The 20,732-nt window shown below is 23.9% G+C and overlaps 5 protein-coding genes across 5 annotated transcripts; 2 read left to right on the top strand and 3 right to left on the bottom strand.

The window, feature by feature from the left end:
* Positions 1 to 636: 636 nt before the first annotated feature.
* On the top strand, positions 637 to 2,541 carry PVVCY_1300720 (acid cluster protein 33 homologue, putative; the record flags this gene model as incomplete). The annotated part of the gene is made up of 1 exon (XM_008623748.1): positions 637 to 2,541. The coding sequence occupies one exon, from the start codon at positions 637 to 639 to the stop codon at positions 2,539 to 2,541; it is 1,905 nt and encodes a 634-aa protein (XP_008621970.1).
* Positions 2,542 to 3,232: 691 nt separating this feature from the next.
* Positions 3,233 to 5,370, top strand: PVVCY_1300710 (conserved Plasmodium protein, unknown function; the record flags this gene model as incomplete). The annotated part of the gene is made up of 5 exons (XM_008623747.2): positions 3,233 to 3,326; positions 3,497 to 4,689; positions 4,766 to 4,899; positions 5,164 to 5,247; positions 5,325 to 5,370. The coding sequence occupies 5 exons, from the start codon at positions 3,233 to 3,235 to the stop codon at positions 5,368 to 5,370; spliced, it is 1,551 nt and encodes a 516-aa protein (XP_008621969.2).
* A 405-nt stretch (positions 5,371 to 5,775) lies between these two features.
* Positions 5,776 to 7,269, bottom strand: PVVCY_1300700 (FACT complex subunit SSRP1, putative; the record flags this gene model as incomplete). The annotated part of the gene is made up of 1 exon (XM_008623746.1): positions 5,776 to 7,269. One exon carries the CDS (start codon positions 7,267 to 7,269, stop codon positions 5,776 to 5,778), a length of 1,494 nt encoding a protein of 497 aa, XP_008621968.1.
* Positions 7,270 to 9,409: 2,140 nt separating this feature from the next.
* Positions 9,410 to 16,553, bottom strand: PVVCY_1300690 (serine/threonine protein kinase, putative; the record flags this gene model as incomplete). The annotated part of the gene is made up of 5 exons (XM_008623745.1): positions 9,410 to 15,280; positions 15,374 to 15,582; positions 15,778 to 16,020; positions 16,170 to 16,269; positions 16,434 to 16,553. The coding sequence occupies 5 exons, from the start codon at positions 16,551 to 16,553 to the stop codon at positions 9,410 to 9,412; spliced, it is 6,543 nt and encodes a 2,180-aa protein (XP_008621967.1).
* Positions 16,554 to 19,098: 2,545 nt separating this feature from the next.
* Positions 19,099 to 20,215, bottom strand: PVVCY_1300680 (60S ribosomal protein L1, putative; the record flags this gene model as incomplete). The annotated part of the gene is made up of 2 exons (XM_008623744.1): positions 19,099 to 19,747; positions 20,211 to 20,215. The coding sequence occupies 2 exons, from the start codon at positions 20,213 to 20,215 to the stop codon at positions 19,099 to 19,101; spliced, it is 654 nt and encodes a 217-aa protein (XP_008621966.1).
* Positions 20,216 to 20,732: the final 517 nt, after the last annotated feature.

Below are 20,732 nucleotides of genomic sequence, written 5' to 3'. Positions count from 1 at the left end.
TATATATAGGAATATTTTCTTACGTATTTTTAATAGACAAATGAGTAAGTTTATATATGTATACAAAAATTAAAGAGACTAATAAGGATTTGGAGTTTGTATAAGATTTATGACTTTTATTATTCACGTATTTTGAAAATATTTCAGAAGAGTAAATATGGTCATAAATTTAATATATTCCACTTGAAGGAGAATACCAGACTGATAATTTTATTCGTTACAATGTATTGAATAGTATTAAATGATATTGGGGGAAATAATCATGATTATGTGTATATATATTTACAGTTTTGGGCATAATTTTTCATGTTGACATTCATGATAAAAATTTCCTTTACGTGATATATGTATAGGATATTTTTAGTGCCTCTAGGAATTTATACAAAGAGACATGCAGATTCGCATATATATGTGAAAATCAGTAACTGTCAAATTTGTCTTTATTTTTTATGTACTAGTTTTGTTTTTGATCAGCTACCCAATTAGCTATATATTTTTATATTAACATATCTTCGTAACCATTTATATTTATAAAATATAGTGTTTGGTTTTATTCGACACAAGTTTTGTCTCATAATAATATTTTTTAACCTCCGATTAATTTGCTAAATAAAAAACAAGGTAAAACAAAGCATAATGGAGCTAGATAAATTGTCTATGCACGAAGCTTATAAAGAGTTTTGCTCAAGACACCCTTTAAAAAAATTATCCATGCCCAAAAGCGATTTAGTATGGTCGTATTATGATATTAATAGTAGAAATGAGCATGTAGTAATATTTTTGCATGGAATATGTGGGACTGCAGGGTGTTATTTTTATCAGTTAGAAAAATTATCAAATTTAGGTTTTCGAGTAATTTCATTGCAATACCCATGCTATAATTATTTACAAGATTGGATAAAAAATATGTGTAATATATTAGAATATTTAAATATAAAAAAGGCTCATTTTTTTGCCGCCGATTTAGGAGGATATTTAATTCAACTATATGCAAAATTATATCCTTCAAAAATCGGTTCATTAATTTTATGCAATTCATATAGGCAAACAGAAGGTTTTGCTGCAATTGCATCGATCAGAAGTATATATGGTAAATTATATTCATTTTTACCTCATGTAATATTAAAAAAAATAATAATAGAAGATTATATATATGGTGATTGCAGATACACTGATTTAAAAGAAAAAAATTCATTAGAATTTATGAGTAATGAAATTGATTTAATATCTGCATCAGATTTAGGAGGCCGAATTAGTTTACAACTATCATCCGAAGTCGTCGATTCAATATATGCTAATGATAAATGCATAACAGTAATGCAAACACTAAATAACATGTATCCAGATAGTATAAATGATGATATGAAAAAAGCCTACCCTAATGCAAAGAATGCAATTATGAAATCGGGCGGTCCATTTCCTTATTTAAGTAGATATGACGAAGTAAACATGTATATTTTAATTCACCTTAAAAATAATATTAGCGATGAATATGTTAAAGAGAGAATTGCAAATATGAGCTATATTGAAAGAGAAAAAAATTGTGATGATATTATAAATCACTATTTAGGGAACAAAACAAAATCATCGAATCGCAAGGAAGAAAACAACAAAAAGAATCTCTACAACGACAATAATACTGATGTGAATAATTATAGTAGCTATAATAATGACACATTGGGAGGTACCAAGGTATCTTACCATAGTCATTCAAACTATGATCAATACTCTAATAAGGTTGCTCATGGTAATAATAATAATCGTAATGGTGGAAATAAAAATACTTATTTCTATAATGAATGGAGAATGGAAGATGATATTGATGACCCTAAATTGGCATATGAGAATAAATATACAATGCCAACTGAAAAAAACTATGAGCAAAAAAAAGCACCAGAAATAATAAGTGATATGCAAAATGGTATAAAAACTGGAATGGAGAATGATATAAAAAATCATTATAGATACAAAAATGAAGAAAGTGATTTAAATCCATACAAATATGACAGTTATAATTATGATGACAATTTTAGTAGAAAGGATACTGTAACGAGCGAAGAAGTACTTGAAGAAAACGAAGATAATAATTATTCATATGGGAATCATTATGAAAATGAAAAGAAATACAATATTTATAAAAATAGTCACTATGCCAATAACGAGTATAATAATGGGGATGATAAGACAAATCAGTATAATATTAATAATTCAAATTATAAACATAATGATAATGCGACATATTCAAAAAAAAGTTTATATGAAGAAAATTTCAATAAAAGCAATTTAGACGTAGTGAATTTTATAGATGATGAACATGGGAATATATCAAAAAAATCGTATATAAATTTGAAAGGTTCACATTTTAATACTAGTTACAATAATAATAGAAACACAACATATGAAGATGTCCCATATGATAATAATGAATATACATATACAAGTAACGAAAATTTTAACGATACCAATCAAAAGGTTTCGAATTCGGAAAATTATTATAATAGTGTATATGCTAAAAAAAATTATGCTTATTACCATTTATAGGAGAAAATGAAAAAATAATTATGGTGTGTAATGAGGTTTTATTTTATAATTGTGTATCCTTATTTTTTTATTCCTTTGTACCTTTCATTATTTTTTAATTTTATTTCTTTTTATTCTTTTATTTATTTTTTAGTTGAATATCTCATAATATTGGTATTTGTTTTCCTTTTCCCTTTTTTTTATATTTTTTTAGTTGATTATTACACATTTTACGATTTGTTTTTATATTTTTCTTTTTTTTGTATTATATCATTATTATATATTTTTTGCTTTGTTAATTTGGCATATTGTTTTTTCCTTTTTTTTTCGATTTATTAACTGACTTTTTTCCATTTTAATCCCCCTTTATTTGTCATTTTTGTATTGATAATATTAACTTTCTCTTGCAATATAGCAAATAAAAAAAAAATAAATGTTATAGCATTTGTTACGATATAAGAAGGATTTGTATATGTGAAATATTTTTTTTTGTTCTCTATTCAAAAAAAAATATATTAAAACTCACACATCCTCCCATGTTGCACATATATTGTGTTATACCTCTATAATTATTTTTATCATTTTATTTATAACTTAAACATAATTTTTTGTTTAAGGAGAAACAGTCGCTTTTATTTCACAAAAAAAAGAAATTATAATATAAAAACATAGTTGAAAAATATGAAATATTCAACTAAAAAAGAAAAAAAAAATGGATGTTATTGAATTTGACATTCCACTATTTTCGCCAAATGTAACAGAAATCAACTTCGAAATTTTCAATTTATGGATAAGAGGGCATAATGGTAATGAAATAAAATAATAGTAAAATAAGAGTGTAATGTAATAAAATACTTACCTCTAAAAAAAGAGAAAAAGAAAGAAAAAAAAAAATATATATTGTACTTGTTAAAATAATGCATATTAACATAACCGTTATATAATTTGTGTATTTTCTTATTTCACGGTTTTGCAGAAAAGGAAGTGTTTTACTTGTTACAAAACACTTTTTACTCATCCATCGACAAAATGAAAAATGAAGAAATAGGTATGAGTTATAGAGATTATGTACTTATCAATAAAATATATAACGAAGACGATAAGGAAAATTTGGAAAATAATAAACCTGAAAAGTTAAATAAAGATAAAGCTAAAGAGAATATATTATTTGTAAAGAATAGAATAATGAATATGTTTAATAATGAGAATAAAGATCCAAATAGTATTATAGGTGTGGATATATTTTTTCACCATTTTTTATGTTTATATATTAAACAACAATTTTACATTTTTAATATATTGTCTTATCATTTAACAAATTTGGATGTCCATTTTTCCAATTTTTATATGCCAATAAATAAAAACAAGATTTTAAAATTAATAAAAATATATTATAATATAGATTTTGATTTAGAGAAAGAAATAATTAAATATAAAAGTATTAATAATATAAATAAGTATACTAATGAACTAGTAAAAATCACAGGCATTCATAAAATATCAGTAAAAAGACAAATAGAGAACATAAAAAAAATATGGAAATATATTATAAACATATATGAAGCATGTGATATAGATGTTAGTGCTTTACATAAAAAAACAAATGTAAGTGTAAAAAAAATCATAAAATTTATTAAAGCAAATTTTCATTTGTATAAATTTTCTATAAATAAAAAACGGGAAACGGTTATAGATATAAATGATTATCATAATCGTGGAAGTAAATCCATTTTAATGAAAAATAAAGGAAGAAAAAGAAAACGAAAAAAGAAAGGGCAAAATGTTAATTCAAAAAATGAGTACCATCAATATAATATCATCAAAACGTTAGAGAATTTGTTAGGTATTTATTTATCCAAAAGATATTTTCGTATGTATTGGATTATATCATATCATATAGAATTTCCTAAAAAAACGAATGCTCCTTATTCCTATTTTAATAATATTATTTTATTATTATTAGAAAAATTACAAATTAATGATCTAATATTATCAAAGGAATATATAAATATAAGCAAACACATATATACTACATTTAATAAGTCTAATAAAAACTTCGAGAATCTTAAAATACAGTTGTATAAACTAGTGGATATGAACAATTCCTCGAGGACAAAATCCATTAACCGGCTTAAATGCATCATGAATATATTATGTTGTTTTAGAAATGTAAGGGATAAAAGAAAGAAAAAATACATATATGTATTTGTTTTATTTTACTATATATTTACTACTATTTTTACAGGGATATGAGATAACAAAATTTTTGGTGATATTCTGCGAGCTTCAAAAAAATGAACCTATTGTAAACGAAAAAACATTCATAAAACACAACATAGGGAATTACAATTTTGTAAACCGAATAATGTGCTTTATAAAGTAATACTTATACAATAGACAAATTTATATAATTGAATATATAACACATTTTTTGCGAATGTATTATATATACACGCAAAAATGACTATTTAATGAGTTTGTAATTATAATGAATGATGACATTTTATACAATCAATTATGTGTAACTATATTTTGATTAATGCTTCTTATTGATTACACTTAAATTTATTTTTAAATATGCTTATTTAAATTTGTAAATAGTTTATAATTACCTTTGATTTAACCTTTACCATTTTTATGCAGAGAGGCAGAAAATTATTCCAAATTAAAACAAGCTAATTTTAACAATCAGAAAATGAATGAGAAAAACAAAATTGTTAATGTTTTGTAAAATAGGAACGACCTATTACATGTATGGATGCATTGAACCGTCTCAATTTTCTTTCCCTTTTCAAATTTTTTAGGTTTATTAATTTTTTTACTTTTATTCAATTTTCGGATTATCTATAATTTGACATAGTTTTATAGACATCTTTCCGTTGTTTTGTTTATTGTTTTTTGTTATTTTTTTTAGTATTTTTATATTTTTTTTCGTTATTGAAGTTGAAGTTTTTATATATATTTTAAAAAACATCATATTTATTAAAAATTCGCAAAAATGTGTAAAAATTAAAAAATTCAATAAATAAAAAAAAAGTGCCAATGTATATAATCATATCAAGATAAAAACAAAGATAATATTTGCTAAGTGATATACATATGATTATAAGCTTTGGATTTTGGTAATGTTTGGATGTGAAAATAAGTTTAATATAAATTTGAGAACGCATTGTGTTTCTTTTGCTCGATTTTAATAGTGACACAAATATGCACAAATAATATATATGTGTGTGCATAGGCTGATGTAAGACTTTTTTACTTATCGTCATCCTCGTCATCATATTCATCATCATCGTCGTTGTCATCTTCATCATCTTCATCTTCATCTTCTTCTTCGGCTACATAATCTTCTTCATCTGATTCAGAAAGATCATCATCATCGTCATCGAAGTCCGCTTTTTTTTCAGTGACATTTGCATCATCTTGTATATTAAGATTTTTGCTTTTTAAGAATTCTAACAATGGTGCATATTCACTTTTATCGATATTTGTATATTCATAACTCATTCCTCTTTTATGTTTAATAATTAGCGAAAAGAAACGATGCTGATTTATATTTCCCGTCCTTTGAAAGCTTAAAGTAACAATATCATCAAAAGAAATTAAAATAACAGGTTTGACAACAAAAAGAAAATATTTATTTAAAGGATATAATTGTCCACTAGCTGCTCTATAACTGCATGTAATACCATGTTCATTTTTAGCTGTTCTATAATCTCCTGGAATGATTGCATTTTTTTTAGCTAAAGCTGTGAATAATCGTGTAACAACATCATAAGCCTTTCCTGTTAATGTTTTTTCTAATTTATAATTTTTGATATCTTCTTCTGGTGCATTAATATCTAAGTCCATATCATCGTCATTATTTAATTGAATTAAAATAAAAGGATATTCAGTTTGACCTTGCTTTATTTTATTATTTAAACTAAATATTAAAATATATTGATTTGAATTAGTTTTGGGTACTAATAACATTTTATTAATATTTGAATATTGAACAGTAAAATCATAAGACTTTCCATGTAATTTAAAAGTTTTTGAATATAATTCAATTTCATATCTTCCTCTTGGTACTAACAATGGTATATTAGATAATGATGCAATACATTCACTCTTTGAATCTCCTATATTAACTTTATCTAATAGATTATTTTTTAAATCTTGGAAATTTTGATTTTCATCATTTTCATGAGGATAATAAAAACGGATTTCTGAAAGTATATCTTCATTTGTATTTTGTTTATTTTCGTCATTTTTTAATTCTATGGCGATATCTGTTTTTATTTGCACATTAAGTTGATTGATATTATTTGTATTAATATTAAATGCATATTTTTTATCAATATCAAAAATTAAATTTGAATTTTCTAACTTGAATTCTCCCCAATTCCATCCTTTTGTAGCTAGTTTTCTGTTTCCTAGCTTTATATTAAAATATTTCTGAAAATGTTGTGTAATTTCCGCAAGATTTCGATCAGGAAAGCCATCAAAAAATACAATCAAATGATCTTTAGATTCATTAAATTTTAAATGTAATCTATTATTATTATAACTTAGTTTTATCCATTCACCTTCACTAATATCACTGCATTTGTATTGATGTACGCTATTTGTTTTTTTATTTTTCCATCCTAAAAATTCATTAGACATTCTAAATGACCCATAGTCACACCCTCCCAAACCTCGGATGTTACCTATCGAAATTACTGGACTACTGGCTGTTGTGCTTCCAGTATTATCAGCTGCCATTTTTCAAGTTTTTATTTGTATATAATTTTTTTATAAAAAAAATGGTTTTCCTTAAAAACCGGCAGATTGGAAGATGATTAATTTGGCGAAGTTTTAAATAGTAACATATCAAAAAATTTTAAAGTAGCTTAAAGAAAAAAAAAGAAAATTAATCTGTTTTTTTTCTTCTTTTACTTTCTTTTTTTTCGTTTTTTTTTTTTATATTTTTTATAGCTTTGTACAAATGCAAAGGCAGATGCGAGCCTCTTCACCAAAATAAGAGCATCAATGAGAAAAAAATATTACTAAAAATTAATGAATATACATATGCAGTAAAATTCTCCTTTAAAGATGTAAATGCCCTAAATCGAAAAATACAAACTTTTTACTTGCATAAAAATATTAAAAAAAACGAAAGAATTGTATTTTTATACTTATTGGAAAAAACAATAATAAATGTGCATTCTGCATATTTTACGCTTGCATAATTTTCAAATGTGTGCATATAATTAAGTATCATAAAAATTGTATATTTTTCAGTATATATTTTGGGAAGGGCTCATCTTATCAACATGCATACATACAATATGAACTAGTTTATTTTTTATGGGGGTTACAAAGAATAATTATATATATAATAAATATAATACATATATAAATATAATAAAACAAATCAAAAGCTTCTTTTGAGATGATTTTAAAAAATTAACAAAATCAATTTAAGTATATTTAGTACTTTTGGTATTTTCTAGGAAAAGTATTCCTTTATGATATATTTCCTCTTACAAGGACATTTATATTTTTTTGCATTGTAATTTTTATGGCTATAAATTAAAAAAAAAAATGAAATTTAAAATGTAATATAAACAATGGGGTTGGGTCATGGAAATAGGAAAAGTGTGTATATATATGTATGTTATTAAAAATGTGAAATAAGGGACTAAATTTTATGCCTTTCAAAGCTTGAATCACATTTACAGGAGACACAAGCCTAATAATGCGATGATAATAGAAATAATAATATAATAAATATAAGGTAGTAATAATGATTAATTATATAATAGCAATAATAAATGAGGTTAATAAAGAAAGCATACCTCATAAGAAATTAAAATGCTTGATTATAGCTCATTAAAAAAATGATAAAAGTCACACAAACTAAAATAATATAAGCTATTTATTTAAAGAGAAAGAGTAAGGTTATTTTGTACACATTTTTCTCCTTTTGTATGTGTATGTAATAGAAATGTTATAAAAATTAATAACATATTTTCTCTACTTAATTTTTTTTATAAAGTCTCCTTTAATATAAATCATGGAAAGATAAAACCATAAAAACATTAGAAAAAACATATAATGCATACCATGATGTGAATTGAAAATTCTCTTTTTTTATTATTAACTTTATTCCCATAAAATTATAGTATATATAGAATATTAAACATTATTCAAATTCATATCTTGTGAAGCCAATTTGTTCCTTTCACATCATTTCCTCTTATTCATAAAATGGGATTGCAAACATAAGCACTCTTTTGTATATTTGCATAATTCGATTTCAATTAATGTATGCATCCCTTTTTTAATGGACAAGGAAAAGACAACGGGGAATCGTTTGTATGTGTGCCTCATAATAATTTACATGTATACATATAAGTATTATTTGAGGCAAAAAAGGTATGCTTGTCCATTATGCAAACTATTCATTAATCAGTAATTACATAATATAATGTTCGAAAAAAAATAAAAAAATACGTAAAAAAAGAAAAACGAAACATAAATGTATAATATATATGCGCATGCATGAACCCATTTAAATGTTTCTCTTCTCCCTTTCTCTTTAATTATTCTGTGTATGGGGAAGAAAATAATGCATAGAACACACAAATTATTAGAAACAAAAAAATACAATTATTATAAATTACTAAAAATTATGAAGTAGGCATATTAATAAAAAAAATAGTTAATTTTTGTTAGAAGATTTTTATTTATCTTTTTATTATGTAAAAAACAACACTCGGTTCTGTCTATGTACTCCTTCGGATCAACATATATGGGTACTACAAAATTAGAGCATCAATATATAATGACCTTTCGTCGCATATTCTTAACACAGATGTAGGAAGGCATGAATAGGGATTTTCCTTAGTTTTAATTGTAATCAATATTTTTGAGAGTTTCGACTGAAAATGTTTATCCATTTTAGCATAGGTTGTGCCGAATTTCCATCATTTTGATTTATTTTTTTGTTATTATTTTTTTGTTCATTATTAGATTTTTTTGTTTTTGAAAAGTATTGAACAAAAGATTTATTTAAAGTAAGATAATCTTTCATGTCGTCGGTATGATTATTCTCTTTAAATTCTCTAGAATATTTAACCATATCATAATTATGTTTCCATATAGGACGCCTTACTTTTACAGTAGGATTTGTACTAAATTGATTAGCCATAAAATCGTTTTTCATATTATTAGATTGATCAATGGATGACATATTATGCATAATAATATTATTTGTCGATTTTCTTGAGTCTATAATTTTGTCTTTATCTATTTGGTGTATCATTTTCCCTTCATGATGTTCCGTATTTTGTTGCAATGCATTTTCGGTATCGTACTCATTTTGTTCAAAATTTTTACAATAATCAGAATTTAAATTACAAGACTTAATAAATTTGGTTGTTTTATTAAATTGATCAAGAGTGAAATTATCTTTTGATAGTGTATTTTTTTTATTAATTAATAAGTCATTAAAATTGAGATAATTGTTTTTAATATTTCCATAATTATTAGGCCTTTTAAGAAAATTGTTAGCCATTTTATTCATATTGTAATTAGATGTTTTGTTAATATATTTATTTGATTGATCAATAAAATTTTTATAATTGTTTGCTTGGGATGTGTTATAATTTGTTGGAATTACATTTTCATTTTTATTTTTCATAATATTATCTTTTAGGATTGTAATTTTTTGTGATTGATATAAATTATATTCCTTTTCAAATATAGGCTCATTTAGTATTAAGTTATTTGAATCGAAATAATTTCCTACATTTGTATTCCTAGTTATTTTATTTATTGCATAATTTTGAGTTTCATTTTTTTTTAAAATATAAAAATTTGTTCCATTTTCAAGACTATCTTTATTATCATTTAATTCTATTATCTGTCTACAATTTAGAATTCCATTGTGATTATTGTATATGTTCGATACATGACTATAATTTTGTACAGTACTCGAATTGTTATCAATATATGCAGCTGATACTATATTATGATGTGCTTGTATTTTGTTTGGTATATCATTTGTTAAATTTGTTTCGGGAATTTTATTAGTTTTTTCTTTGGGTATATTATTCATATATACTTCTTTATCATTTAAATTAACACTATTACTGAAAATTGTGTCATTATTTGTTTTAGTGGGACTCGACAATTTAGCGATAAAACTATCTTCATGCTTATCTTTTTTTTCGCTATATTTATTTTCTATTTTATTATTGCATTTTATTTGAAAAAAAGTGTCATCGATATTTACATCTTTATAATCAGTTAAACTGTAGCTTCGTTTTATATATGGAATTGTTTCATTCGTTATTATATTTTTTAAGAAAACTTCTTTTTTGCAATCAATTAATCTGCTATTTTGATAAAAATCATGGCAATGATTTTCATTAAATAAATTTTGTTTATCTAAAGGAAAGTATTTATTATGTTCATAGCGGTATGGGATGTTCTCTTCATTCGTGCTATTCTCAAAATGGTGTTTTTTATTATCCTCTTTTTGATGTCTTTTGTTAAAATTGTTATAAGAATAATGTATGTTGCCTTCTTGAATTTCATTATTGTTTTTTGATTTCAAATAATATGAATTATTATTTGTTTTAATTTCATTCGAATAAACAGAATTATCGTATTTGAACATTTTACCACGAATATTATCAAGCCGGCTATTATATTCCTTTATTTTAATTTTTGAATTGCATAAGTCATACGAATATTCATAATCTGAGTAACTACGCCTGTTGTGATATATTGAATTTATTTTAGTTTTTTTGTAATATATTTTGTTTGAATTAAAAAAACTGTCTGACATATCATAATTATGATTATCCTTGTATCCCTCCTTTTTATTATTACTTTTAAAATTTATTTTATTTTCAAGTATATTTTTATCGTTTTTCTTATTTATATAACGATATGAAGTGAGCGTGTTACTATCTATTACATTGTTTTGTAATTTGTTTGTTTTTTTTAGAATCTGTTCTTGATCTGAGTTTTGCATATTGATGTCTTCGAAGCTTGATTCTTTTATTTCAACCTTATGTTTTTTTGCTTTTTTTTTTTTGCCTTTTTTGTCATGCTTATGATTTCGCCTTTTGTGATATAAATCCCATTTTTTTAAATATTTTAAAGTGTCTGAGTTATTTTTCTTTGCTTCTCTCTTGATACTTGAAAATATTTTATGAATTTTTATATTATTTTTTCTCATATAATAATGATTGCAATATTTTAAGAAAATCGATTGGGATATATTTTCTTTTGAATATATATTCTTTTTTAATTTTAAAAAATATTCTCTGTTACCATTATTTCGTCGTTTGTTCTTTACACATTCAATATTTTCAATGCTTTTCTTTTTTGTTTTATTATTTTTTTTATCACCCTCAATATCTATGCTTTTATTTTTACATAATATGTTTATCTCACTATATTTATGTTCCTTTTTTTTATTTCTTTCGTCTAATTCTTTTTTTACTAAATTATTTATCTTACAACTCTTATTTATTTTCTTTATATCTAATAAATCATTGCTCTGTATATCATTATTGGAATTACTACGCACATTTAACTTATTCGTGTCTCTATTGTTGTTGTTATTATTATTTGTGGTGTGTTGGTCTTTATTATTCTCATTCTCATTGCATTTATTAATAGTTTCACATTTATCAGTTTTACCTTCTTTACTTGCACTTATGAATTTTGGATTTTCCCTTTGTAATTTTTTACAACTAATATTATTAATACAACCAATACTTGAATTGTTACTCAATTCTGCAAGTGATGTTGAAGATATTGATGACGGCAATGAACCAGATGAGCTATTATTTATTCGTTTTTTTTTATTAGTTTTTTCGGTTTTTTTAACTTCATAATTTGAATAACACACATTGTTGGTATTGTAATCGCTTTGATAATTTTTAACATCATTAGCGTATTTATTAATGTTGTTTTTTATGTTAGTAAGTTGGATATCGTTTTTTTTATCGTCATTATCATTATCAGATATATGCGTACTTTGTTTTTCATAAAAGGTATTTAAATAATTTGTATACCTATTTATAGGGTTTAAATTAGTATTTATAATGTTTTCAGAATAACTAGCCGATTTTCTATTTGTTTCAATTTTTTTATTTATTAAGGGAATTATAATATTATTGCTAGATGCTTTGTTCACATTTTTATAACAGTCATATTTTATATTTTGGTTATTAATATTATTACATATGCTGTCGTCCTTTAGAAACATGTATGTATATCTTCTTCTGTCCCCATTACAAATATTATTATCAGAACAGTTGTTTCTTGAATCATTGAAATTGGAAGAATAATCTATAACATGGTTTTTGTTGTCTGAAAATAATTTTGAATTGTCATAATTATTTATTTTATTAGATTGTTTTGATGTATAATTAAGGCAATATGCTTGGTTATCGTTTTGATTTTGTTTATTAATAGACTTATTCATTTCGTTAATTTCTCTCTTTTCGGTTTCGTTATCATTTTCCATCTTATCTCTCTTATCCTCTTCTTCTTGCTCATTGATTGTAATTTTTGAATTTTGTTCGGTCTTGCAACTATATATTTCATCCCTTTTATCAGGCTTATTCTGTTGGCTGTTTAAACCCCATGAATTTTGATCGAGGTTGGAATGGTTACTAATTTTATGATTTTGGTTATTTTTTATATTTATCTCATCAACATTGTAACTAATATTAGATTGAGAAGCATACTCTGAAACTCCCCTTTTATAGTCGCAGTAATTTGAATAATGAACATCATTATTATTATAATAATTGTTAGTAGTATTTATTTTATTTTTTGATAGAACAGATGAAGATGAAGATAAAATATATTTAGGGTCATTTTGATAATTAACTGAGTATTTAACATATTTCCCATTATTATCATAGTAGTAATAATTGTATTCATTATTATTATAATTTCCATTATCATTTTGAGGGATTACCATTTCTATATTGTTATTTTTATTGATAGTTGTGTTTTCGTCTTTTTTAATACAATTTGGGTTATTCTGGTTATAATTTTGTAAGCAATTCTTACTATTAGAAGATATATTATTTTCATTATTATATGTATCATATTCATTATGGTCATTTGTGTTTTTCTTAGAACTGAAAAGATTATATCTTTTATTTTCCTCAGTTTTTAAAGGGTTTACAGGTGTATAGCATGGTGTAATAATACGCCCATCTGAATTTTTAAGTAAATAATATTTTTCATGATGAATATTATTTGGTATATTGGTACTATGGTTATTATGATTATTTTGGTAAACTCCATTTTGATTGAAATACAGTTTATATTCTTTATCAGATAAAATTTTTGAATCATTTAATTTTTCGGGAAAATAATTATTATTAATATATTCTCTATTTTCCAAAGGCTTGGAGTTATAATAATTATTTTTATTAAGATGCTTATTATCTAGGTAAACACTTTCAATTGATTTATTCTGGTCATAATAAATCACATTTAAAGATTTTTCAGATATATATATTTCTTGTTCATTTATTTGTGTGTCTTTTTCAACATATTTTATTTGTTCACAAATATAATTATTTTTTATATTGGCTTGTTCAGAAATATTAGGGGATACTAATTTACTATTAGACAATTCTTCTTTACCCTTATTATTATTTATATTAGCTGCATTATTTTTATATGTAGTTACTAGGCCTGTATAATAGTTCGTAACATTGCTAACCTTTTGATCATCATAATTTTTTAGTTTATTATATAATACCCCATTATTATCACATGAGTATAAATCATTGTTACTTTTATTTAATGTAGTTGGTCTCTTTTCATATATATTATAAAAGTTAATTATATTACCATTGTTTGAATGAGCATTTGATGGAATTGGATATCGAGAAGAATAGGTTGTATGAGTTGAATTTGATGGTGGTGATGATATAACGATTGGATTATCTTCAATGAATTGGTTTTGATTTTTTTTTTCGTATTCATTTTTTAAATTAAGTACTTTTTCTGTGCTATTATTAGAATTTTTCATTAGTGCTACATTATTATAAATATTAAAATTCCAAGGATTTTTATTTACATAAATATGGTTCCCAACTGTAGATGATATTGGAACATTTATTTTTCTATTTAAATAAGAAATTTCTAATTTACTTTTAACCATATTAGCAACCCATGGGTCATTAATAACTTGATCAAGAGATAAACGATTTATAGGATTAATATTAAGCATACCTATTAATAGATTTTTAACATTATTTGAGCATTTATTAATTCGATTTTTTGGGAAAGCGATTTTATTATTTACTATTTCGTTGTATGCTTCTTTAATGTCTTTTTCTTCATTATCAAATGGTAACAAGCCAAATAGCATTGCATACAGTATTATACCTAAACTCCATACATCTGCTTTTTCACTATCATATCCATTATTTTTATTACAACCTAATACCTCTGGTGCAGCATAACTTAGCGTACCGACAATATCATAATGCATTTTATTTGGCACATCGTTAAAGCAAGATGCACCAAAATCTCCTATTTTTAATTCATATTCAAAACAAGATGGCAATTTTCCTATCCTAATTAATGTCTTCTCCTTCTGATTCAATATCTTTTTGCAAAGAAATATATTTTCAGGTTTTAAGTCTCGATGAGCTATTTTATTGATGTGCATATATTTAACTCCATCAAGAATTTTTCGAAAAAAATATTGTGCACTTAATTCTTCTAAGTATAATACCTATAAAAAAAAATACATATATATAGTATAAGCATATTATATATGCATACAAAGATAGGTACATATGCACATTTTTAATTTTTATAGTATTACATTTCTAACGTATGATATTAAATCTCCCCCATCGCAGTATTCCATGAATTGTATAATTTTGTCCCGAGTTTCAAGGACATTTATAGTTTTTACAACATACGGATGGTTCATTTTACATGAGACAATTATTTCATCCTTTAATTTTTGAAACAATCCTTCATCCCCTTGAACCGTGGATTTATCTATTGCTTTGGCCGCAACTAATACATCTGTATATAACAATAATATATATTTATAGGCGCATGTAAATATATTTTCAAACTTTTTGTATATAAATGTAATGGTGATACCATTTCAATGAATGGTATTTTTCGCCTTTAAAATATTCATATCATTATGCGCATGAGTAATATATTTAGAAATCAAGTAGTATGGACAAAAAGACAAAAAAATATATAACTAACCTGTATTTTTATCTAATGCTAAGTGCACTTGCCCAACTGAACCTGTATTTATCTTTTCTAAAATTATATAATTCTTAATGTGATAATATTGCAAAGTATCAGATAACTTTTTTTTTGAATATCTCGATTGAATTTTTTTCCCGCTTGAAACTAAAATATTAAATAATTGTTGTCCTTTAACAGTTCCTCTTTGAATAGCACTATCTATGTGGTCTCCCCATTGTAACAATTCGGGTTTCTTAGCTTTGAAAAAATAAAGTAAAGCATTAAAATATAAACAATAAAATATTGTATGATTGGGTAGAGTTTCACCTCAGCCGCATCATCAGATAAACCCTTGAAGCAATGCCATCATATTTATGACAAATATATATTATAATGGGGGGTTTTACCCATATTTTTATGTTTTATATTAATGATTTTTTTTATACTTGCTACAAAATCTATGAGGCTTCTCACTTGAGGGATAGCAGAATGATAGAGTTTTAAAAACTGTAAACAAATAAAATAGTTAAAAACAATGATAAAGAATAAGATATAGATAAATAATACCAAAAGAAAATCATGATATGCGATCGTAATGGTTTTAAAATATAGAAAGCATAAAAAAAGGTGAAAAATAAACTGAATAGTATACGCTATTTTATAAATCTAACCCTCCAAATAAGAAAAATATTTTCTGTTAGCTCGAAATCATATTCATTAACTGTTTCAACGTGGGGAATTGAGCGGAGCTCGGCGTTCCATTCATTTCTCCATTTTGCAGTATCCAACATTTTAAAATCAATACTCCAAAAAGAAAAAGGAGGAACGATACAGTGAAGACGCAAAAAAAACGAATTAAGGAATGAACATTAGAACAAAGTAGTAACTATATGCGTTAAAGACAAAATAGAAAATACAGAATGTCCTAAAAAATATAATAAATCAAATAAGAATACAAATATAGACAACTATATATTGTGTTAAAAATTTATGTGTGGTAATGCTACAAACATGGGTAACACGCAATGAACGGTACATATGAAGATACAAATTATTCGAAGGAAATTCATCTAAATATAAAAATATTTAAGAAAGAGCCTTAAATATGCATTGTTTTTAATTAATATAAAATGGAAAGAGTGTGCACACAAAAGAGAATAATAATAATAAACAAAATATAAACTAATAGTTGCAAATATAATTCACGAATAATGCAAATAGGCATATTAGTATGGATCTTTGCATTAACATTTAACAGCATCTTGAGTATTTTAATTATATATTTAATAAAAGTATTTAAGCTTTTCGATTATAATGTCTTTTAAATGGAAAAAAAATATGCAAAGAAAATGTGTAACATAACTTCTCTTTTAAAAGAATTAAAATAATTCATAATACATATATGTATATTTATTTATTGTAATTTTTATTTTATTATTATTATTTTTTACATATTATCTATTATTTTCCAACACGTGCATGCAACTAACGAAAACAAAAACAATGATATAATATAAAAATAATGACAAATAGTTTAATATAAGAAATTTGGTACATAATATATAGTGTTTATTTTTATACTATAAAAATACAAAAAAAACAAGTTTGTTAAAAAAATAATAATTTTGTGGAAATGTGTGTGTATTATTTTCAGGGTTAAACTTAAACAGTATGTAAATTTCAAGCATTTCTAGTCACTATAAATATGTAACTTGTGAATTGCAAATAAAACAATATTAATAAATAAACAAATAATTATAAAAAAGGCAAAAATAACAAATTAATATATATTTTTTTGAAAATAAAATTATGTATCTTAAAAAAATAAGACGGGATATATTTAAGCATTATATGATTAACAGGTTGTATAATATTAAAAGTGTGCTTAAATTATGTAGCATAATTTATCACATCGACGAGACTATATTTCTATACAAATATATTTACTTTCAATAAGCAATATACAACATAGCACGTATATATTCGTCCAAAATGAACATAACAAACCATTTAATGGCCCACCCTAAGAGTATCATTACTTATAGTACCAAATAAAAGTACGATTTTTATTGACTAAATCGTCTTAAATATTAGTTATATATAAATATGTGAAACATTGGTTTTTCTTAGGGTCTAATGATACCTTTATAACTATAAAAAGTTTAGTTACTTGTTCTTTTTTATATATGTATTATAATACTATTAAAAAGTAGGAAGTATCATTAAACTTTCTCTTAATAGATTGAATAGCATATATATATTTGCTTATTTGGTTACTTATTTACTAAGATTTACCCTTTGGTGCACTTGTTTGCAGCTCTAAATAATTAAAAAGGGTTATAACAAAATGATCGAATGCATAGTTCATATGAACAGATCGGGCTTATGCTAAAAAGAGTATTATGAGAACTATGGGAACAAACGAAAATAGTATAAATATAAACAAATTGATTAATATACTTATATTTTAACCTTAGACTTCCTTTCATTTTTTTGACAATGTGAATCATAATATATTATGATTATTAAAAGAAAGCCTAGACCACCCCAAAAGTGTATGGGGGATTATTGAGCACCACATGCATGTGTATTATAGGGTTATCAAGAAAAAAAAATATAAAAAGCGAAATAAGAAGTGAAAGAATAATAATTATAGAATATAAAAACGTAACACCCAAATGTACATTTTACTTGAATGATAAAATTCATAATCATTTTATATTCCCTTATAATCCTTATTTTCCCCTTGCTTTTTCCTATTTCATTTTTTTTTTCTTATGGGCGATTTATTGTAAATCTGCCAATATTTTGGTAACCCAATAAAAAATAAATATTAATATCATTATTATATATGCATATTTATTTTTATTATGATTATATATTATTCTAATTCACAAGGGAAAAGAAACAAACTGTTTTTTCCAAAATATTGGTGTTCGAAAAAAAAAAAAAAAAAAGAGTAAGGGAATAAAAATAATCCCAAACTTCTGGAACAATGTAATAAAATATTTATTAAATTTGCAGCAAGCACATAATACATAAATATATAGAGATGTATGAGATTGTTCGAAAACATATATAGCATGAATCTCCCTTTTATATGTAATTCCTCCATGATATGCAACTATTTAGTTGGCGAATTATTCTCGTTCTTTATTTTACCTTAAAACTGCACTATATTTAATGAATTATATATACATATGCATATGCGCATACATATATGTAGATCCCCGTTGCATTCCAATTTCGCCATAAAATAGTGTAATTCTCTAACACCAATAATGTAATATATCAAGACGTTTAAAGAGCTATATATATATGTATGAAGCATCACACTTAACCATAGATTCTTTGTGGTTTTCCCATAGTACTTTTAATGTGTAATGTTCTAATATTTTGCCAATTTTTTTTTAAAAGCGAAACTAAAAAATTGATGGCATGTACTATGTTTGATCTTAATTCGTCTTCCTTAAGGTTAGCGTGACCGACAGGTACTCCCATACATAAAACTTTTTTCAATTGGAATTTAATGGATGATCTTAATTCTAAAATTTTATCATTTATTTTATCATTATGAGTAATTAAAGAAGGAAACTTTCCTGCTTTATTTAAACCTGGACCTAATAATTTTGGAATTTGAGGCAATATGACCTGACTTGCTAAAAATGCATCATATTTTTTAGCAAGTTTTTTAACCAATGTTTTATCTTTATTTAATTTTTTCATAGCTTCGATGTCCATATAATCTAATTTTAATTTTTGTGCCTCTTCAGAATGTACAGCATCTCCTAATATACAGACTTTTAATTTCTTTCTAACTTCATTTGATAATTTTACGGTACCTGAAAAACGTTTATCTCTTTGTGTATCATAATCCTTTAAACCAATTTGTAATTCTATTGTTTCAACAAATTTTCTCTTTTTCTGTTTTGTTCCTTCAAATACATCGCTAATGGCTTTTTTTAATAAATCTTGATTTAGCTTGCTGCAAAAGTGAAAATATAAGGAGAAATAAGAAACAATATGTATTTTGAAATTCGGAAACGTTTTAGTATATAGAAAAATAGATCATGGATTATGTAAAAGTATCCATTTATTATTTTTTAGTAGCAAATTTTTTATTCATATTATGCAAAAATAGGGCATAATACCCACATATTTTAGAAGCATTTTTTTATATGAAATTAATAGAAAGCATATAGTGGCTATATTTATATATGTAATATATTAACATTTGGCGATAAATTAAGAACAAATATGAAATGTAACTGTAAATAATGCATAAGCCCCATACTCAAACATAAGTATTATATATATAGAATAACAAATGCAATAGGGAATTTATATTATCAAAGTTAAAATATGTAAATATATATATAGAAAATAAGCATAATTCATATAAAATGAAATATTTTTTTTATAACAATTTTTTGTTTATTATTAATTACCTCATTGTTAATGGAAATGTTTAAAAAGGGAGGAAAAATTAATTATATATAAATGGTATAATTTATACTAAGAAAAGTTGAGAAATTATTATTATCTTCTCAAGTTATTATAATTTTGTAAAATTAAATACTTTTTAATTAAGTATGTTTCTATTAAAAAAAATTAAAAAGAGCAAGCTTTTTATATCTTGTTACATCGATTTTCAAAGAATCGAAAGAAAGCACATTTTATTTTATTATTATTCATTCGTTTTTTTATATAATTATTTTTTTTGCAATATAAATTTGCTTTAATAGATAAATGTAAAAATGCAATATATAAAGCGTATAATATTTATTATATAAAAATAGCAGATTATACATATGTAGGAAAAATATTTAATATACATTTATTAATATGGAAAAATAAGAAATAATTATAAATACCGTGTATTTATATAGGTGAATAATGCATATTTTTTTAGTTATTAAAATAAAAAATAATAATAATACAATACCGACAATAAATGTAAAAAGCAATAT

The sequence above is a fragment of the Plasmodium vinckei genome, assembly GCF_900681995.1.
Source record: "Plasmodium vinckei vinckei genome assembly, chromosome: PVVCY_13".
Lineage (NCBI taxonomy): Eukaryota > Apicomplexa > Aconoidasida > Haemosporida > Plasmodiidae > Plasmodium > Plasmodium vinckei.
The sequence above is the reverse complement of the archived record's forward strand: the minus strand, read 5'-3'. Positions and strand labels throughout refer to the sequence as shown.